The sequence below is a fragment of the Phallusia mammillata genome, chromosome 6 (assembly GCF_965637545.1).
Source record: "Phallusia mammillata chromosome 6, kaPhaMamm4.hap1.1, whole genome shotgun sequence".
NCBI classification, from domain to species: Eukaryota; Metazoa; Chordata; class Ascidiacea; order Phlebobranchia; family Ascidiidae; genus Phallusia; species Phallusia mammillata.
Genome location: NC_137257.1, coordinates 20,509,487 through 20,514,194, shown reverse-complemented (window position 1 = coordinate 20,514,194; position 4,708 = coordinate 20,509,487). Strand labels below are relative to the sequence as shown.

Below are 4,708 nucleotides of genomic sequence, written 5' to 3'. Positions count from 1 at the left end.
TTACATGTTGCAACTGTAACCAATTGGGAAAAAACTAAAATGTACTTTCCCATTATTATCTGAAATGCAAAAATAGGTAACAAAACTTTCTAATAAAAATAGCTATTCTGGTTAATTGTTTGAACTGCCTAAAATTGCCAAATCACTGATACTAAATAAAAACTAAACCTTAACAAAATACTTTCCAGTGAGGAAATTTGTACTTGCAGCAATGGAAAATATTGACAGGAAAACATACTTCAGACACAAGACAGCATTTTCATCATTCATGGCACCTTTACTTTTTGAAACATCTTCCATAACAAAAGCTGGCCAATAAATTTTCGAGGGGAGCGGAATCAATGCTTGCAATAATGCATAGGACTATTGAAAGTTGGTAGTATCAATGCAGTTTCCTGTTACTGCCAAAAAGAGTAAAACTGTATTCTTTTTCTCAATCTTTAAAAAGTCAAAACAAAAACCTTTATAGTATCAAATATACAAACAACATAGTACACCTACAGTACATAATCAAAAGGCAGTAGAAAAATAGGAGCATTTTTTTTACAAATCCTGTCATTTTTTCTTGCGATCTCTGTCCTCTCTACATTTTGGACAAAACCATTTTCCTTTTGGTTTTGAGGTTAATCCAACACACCCAAAGTGGAACCACTCAATCGGACACTAAACATATGATAAAAATGTCAGCAATTAGACCCTGGAAAAAAATATTCTGAACAAAAACTAGCCCTATATATACCAAAGTGATTTTTCACAAAAAATGTTTAGTAAAACCATAGGTCTTTCTGACCCTTAATCTGACCCATATAAAATTAAAACGTAACTACTTTCGTGAAATTCAAGGCTTCAACTTTAACATAACTTTTGAAATCACAAAAAATGTAAGTAGTGTTTCTATTGGTTATGACATAACTATAATATATCTCAGAAAATATATTCTCTTACATATCCTACAGCTAACCTGCAACATGTGCATGCAAGAGATTAGGCTTATCCGGCAATAAACAAATTATAATTTAAATAATTATTTAAGCTACTTACATCTTGATTGTCACATCCAATCATTTCGCCGTATGAAACTTGATGACACAAACAATATGTGGGTTCATTTGGATCAACAGGCATATCAAGAACATCGGATTGTTGATAAGCTGCAGCTAATGGTGTCGCCAAATGTACATCCACAGCTGTAAGTTTAAAACATTTGTTGTAGAAATTAGCTTTGACATGTTTGAAAAATGTACAACGATATCATTAGCATAAACAAAGGATGAAATGCATTCTGCCTTGCTGTGTGAAAAATGAAGGACAATATCACAACCCGAAAAATCCAAACAAAAACCAGTATGCATCACAAGGATTTTGGCCACTTTTCCTCTTGCTTTCATAACTCAGTGGATTTTTACCCAAGTTTACTGTTGAAATTAACAAAATGATACTTAATATTTTTACCACACAATCAAATGTTTTAGCTGTTACACGAATTAAAACTTGTTTTAAGCAGTGTAGCTATGTACAATGTTAGTTGAGCTTCAGACCTATACGATTCCAGTCAATAAAAGTCAAGAAACAACAACAGTTTGCACTAAAAAAAAACACTTTAAAATCCTAAAATTAACTGTGTTGCATAACTAGATGTCCTGCAGTAACTAGTTTACCTGTTTTTTGTCTCTTTCTTGCATTTTTACCCTCATCATCTGACGTAATTCTTCCTTTTTTACGTCGTTTTTTGTCAGTTGATTCAATGTCAACCTGCCAACCAACAAACAAATCATAATGCAAGTGAGGCTGGTATGATAAAAACGCAACATAAACAATTTTAGAGCAGGAGGCACAGTTAGTAGGCAAAATAAGATTTAGGCCTTTTTGTGAATAAGTAAAGTTTAAATATATATGGCAATAAATATTTCTTGTACAGCATTTTCACAACTTCTACATAACAGAGCTGTTAACTTTAGTTTCAGCACTTTATGCAAATTACTACAATTTTATAAACCTCCATCAGTCATTGTAGATAGAAAGTACAACTACATTTCATGAATGCTCAATAGGACCACCGTTCTTAGCTTAAATGTAATAAAAAATCAATTTTAAGTATTCAGTGACTTGCTTGGTTTCATTTGTCAACTTTTTTGTTTCATTTCTGGACTTTTTTGTTTCTCGAGAAACAAGAAATTAACAATTCATTTCTCGAGAAGCAAAAAATCTGTTTGTACGCTTTTTCCCTATTCGTAGCGATCGCAAGTAGTGATTTGCTAGCAAACCAACAAAAAAGAAGCGACTGTAGGTCTGTGTTATAGATATATATAATGCACCTAAGTGCGACTACTGTTTTGGGAAAGGTTTACTGGCAACGCACGTTAAACATCGCTGTTTTTTGGAGCAAAGGAAAAAAGTAATGTGCCCAGTGAGCTCTAGCGGCAAAACAAACATACACATAATAAGAGGTGTAACATTTACTTTTTGTTTATGATACATGGCATAATTTCTCACGAAATTTTTATTTATTTCTCAAGAATTGAGATTTCTTGTGAACAAACCCTTACAAGTACACACCTTGGAAGTCCCAGTTGCATCTTGTACAGATTTTTCTTTGAGGTCTGCTTCAAATCTCGCAAGATCCGAATCCAGTCTTCTTATATGCTTGTCAACCTGTGAACAGATATATATATTTAACAGAAGCAATGGGACAGAATAGTAAGCAAATGGGGTGAAACACAAACAAACCATTTCATATGTTTGCATTGCTAACTGGACTTTGTCATCAGAAAATTCCCGACATTTTGCATATGATTCCTGGATTTGTTTAATGCGCTTTACTCTTTCATTTGGGGGCAAGTTTTTGGCCTCTGTAACATATTCCTCTGTCATTTTGTCAATTTCAACCTGCAAATAACACAAACTTTAAACATAAAGCAAGATAAACTGGTAACAAAGACACACACACACAAAAGTTTCACTATTAGCTGACAAAATTAAAAATGCACATTTCTTAATGCATTTCCAAAATTGTTTCTTGACCTTGAGTCCACAAACTCAAGTTAGTCAGTAAAGTATTTCAGTCAATCTGCAACAACCTAAAGACATTCAACTATAATTAATGTATACTGTTTTTCTTGTTTTACTTTTAAATCAAGTTTGATTGTATTTATGCTGGAATACACAGATTTAAGACCTTGGTAGAAAAACAAAAACGTCTATATATTTTGACTGCACACAGAAACCTTGCACCTAAGACAATAAATTGTCCCGTCATGATCTTTTTATCACTTGCGTTGGACCCACTGAAATTTACATGAGGACACAGGTTATCTTGGTCCTGTAGCCCGAACTCTTGCCAGAAACAGACATATTTTGCAGACCAGCCTACGATACTGTCTCATATTTCGGCTTATTAACCGAATGTGGGTGTGCATTACAACACTTAAACAACATTGTGCTTTAAATTATTATGAAACTATCAACCATAGCCCAAAAGTTGCGAATTTATATTGTTTATTTACCTTGTCCTTACCGACATCAAAATGCACAACAATAACTTTAAACTTTCTTTTGTTTGCTTTATATATTAGGCGACCATGAAACATTAAAGAATATACCTTAAGATTTTCAGAACGTTGGTCTAGCTGTCGCATCAGTTGGAAATTGCGTTGCAGTTCAAAAGGAAGGGTTTCCAAACCTATTGCAATGAAAACATTAAGAAAATGACGGTAAACTAACTTACATCGATAACTACATATTAAACTTACTGTCAAGATATTGCTCAAGGTACATAGCAGTCGCCATATTTCTTGTTTTATAAACAAACTTTTAGCAGCAAAAAGCAAAAACACAACAGCTTGACCTTTTTCCAAATTTTAATTACTGCGATTAAATGTTTCACAATGATTCATGCTTAGTTTAAGATTTCTATAGTTTTTGTCACACAAACTTATAATCAACTCAGTTGTTTTCAAAACTGCGAGAACAAATACGTTTAAAATACAGATACAACAATCCAATATTTGTTTTTTAAAAAGGTGAAGTGTGAGTTGCTGAGTGCTCACCCAACCAATAAGCTTCTCCCCCCGACGCCCGCTTCCAGGATAAACGTAACGTTATTGAATTGCCGACTAGCCTACGAAACTGTGCTGATTTATTTAGACCAGTGGTTCCCAACCTTTCTACACCGTGGGACCGGTAATAATGTAAAAAAAATTCCACGGACCGGCAACAAATGATCATAGTAAATGCAGCAAGTATTGGTACGCTTTTTGTTCACCAAAGTTGTCATTGCGCAACATAATGCAAGATTTGGTCATAGCTTATGTATTTAGGACGAAAAATTACAACCAAACGGCAATCAACTCAACTCAAACAACAAAACGCCAATCCATTTGCAAACAAAACCAATGCTAGTGGGATGTTTGTTGTTGTTTCGCTTTCATTATGAATCTCAAAATCATCTCAAAAGTAAAGAATAACTTTGTTTTACAAAAATTTTAAAAGCAGCGGTTCCCAACCTTTTTTGTGTCATGACCCCTTGATAACATTTGCCAAGTTGCGGTGACCCCAAGGATAAAATTAGTAGGCTCTAAATTAACATTGACTGTATTTTTTCTCAACAATAAAGTGGTCAATGAGTTTATTTTATTTGGGCTAGGGGTACATGGCCTAAAATGTGTTGGGAACCATGCCTTAGGCGACCCCTGGCAAATTGTCAGGCGAC

At 34.0% G+C, this 4,708-nt stretch overlaps 1 protein-coding gene across 1 annotated transcript; it reads right to left on the bottom strand.

Annotated features, from left to right (window-relative positions):
- Nucleotides 1-181: 181 nt before the first annotated feature.
- On the bottom strand, nucleotides 182-3,869 carry LOC145232914 (inhibitor of growth protein 5-like). Its single transcript, XM_080097585.1, has 7 exons — nucleotides 3,750-3,869; nucleotides 3,600-3,679; nucleotides 2,728-2,886; nucleotides 2,557-2,652; nucleotides 1,659-1,752; nucleotides 1,042-1,187; nucleotides 182-663 (listed from the first exon to the last, which is right to left on the bottom strand). Exons 1-7 carry the CDS (start codon nucleotides 3,784-3,786, stop codon nucleotides 556-558), a joined length of 720 nt encoding a protein of 239 aa, XP_079953711.1. The 5' UTR covers nucleotides 3,787-3,869; the 3' UTR covers nucleotides 182-555.
- Nucleotides 3,870-4,708: the final 839 nt, after the last annotated feature.

Excerpts from the sequence above, each read along its gene's own strand:
- LOC145232914 (XM_080097585.1), bottom strand. The coding sequence starts at position 3,786 with ATGGCGACTGCTATGTACCTTGAGCAATATCTTGACA. Across the intron at positions 2,887-3,599 it reads AACGTTCTGAAAATCTTAAG|GTTGAAATTGACAAAATGAC; the intron begins GTATATTCTTTA and ends TGTTATTTGCAG. Across the intron at positions 1,753-2,556 it reads ATGCAACTGGGACTTCCAAG|GTTGACATTGAATCAACTGA; the intron begins GTGTGTACTTGT and ends GTTGGTTGGCAG.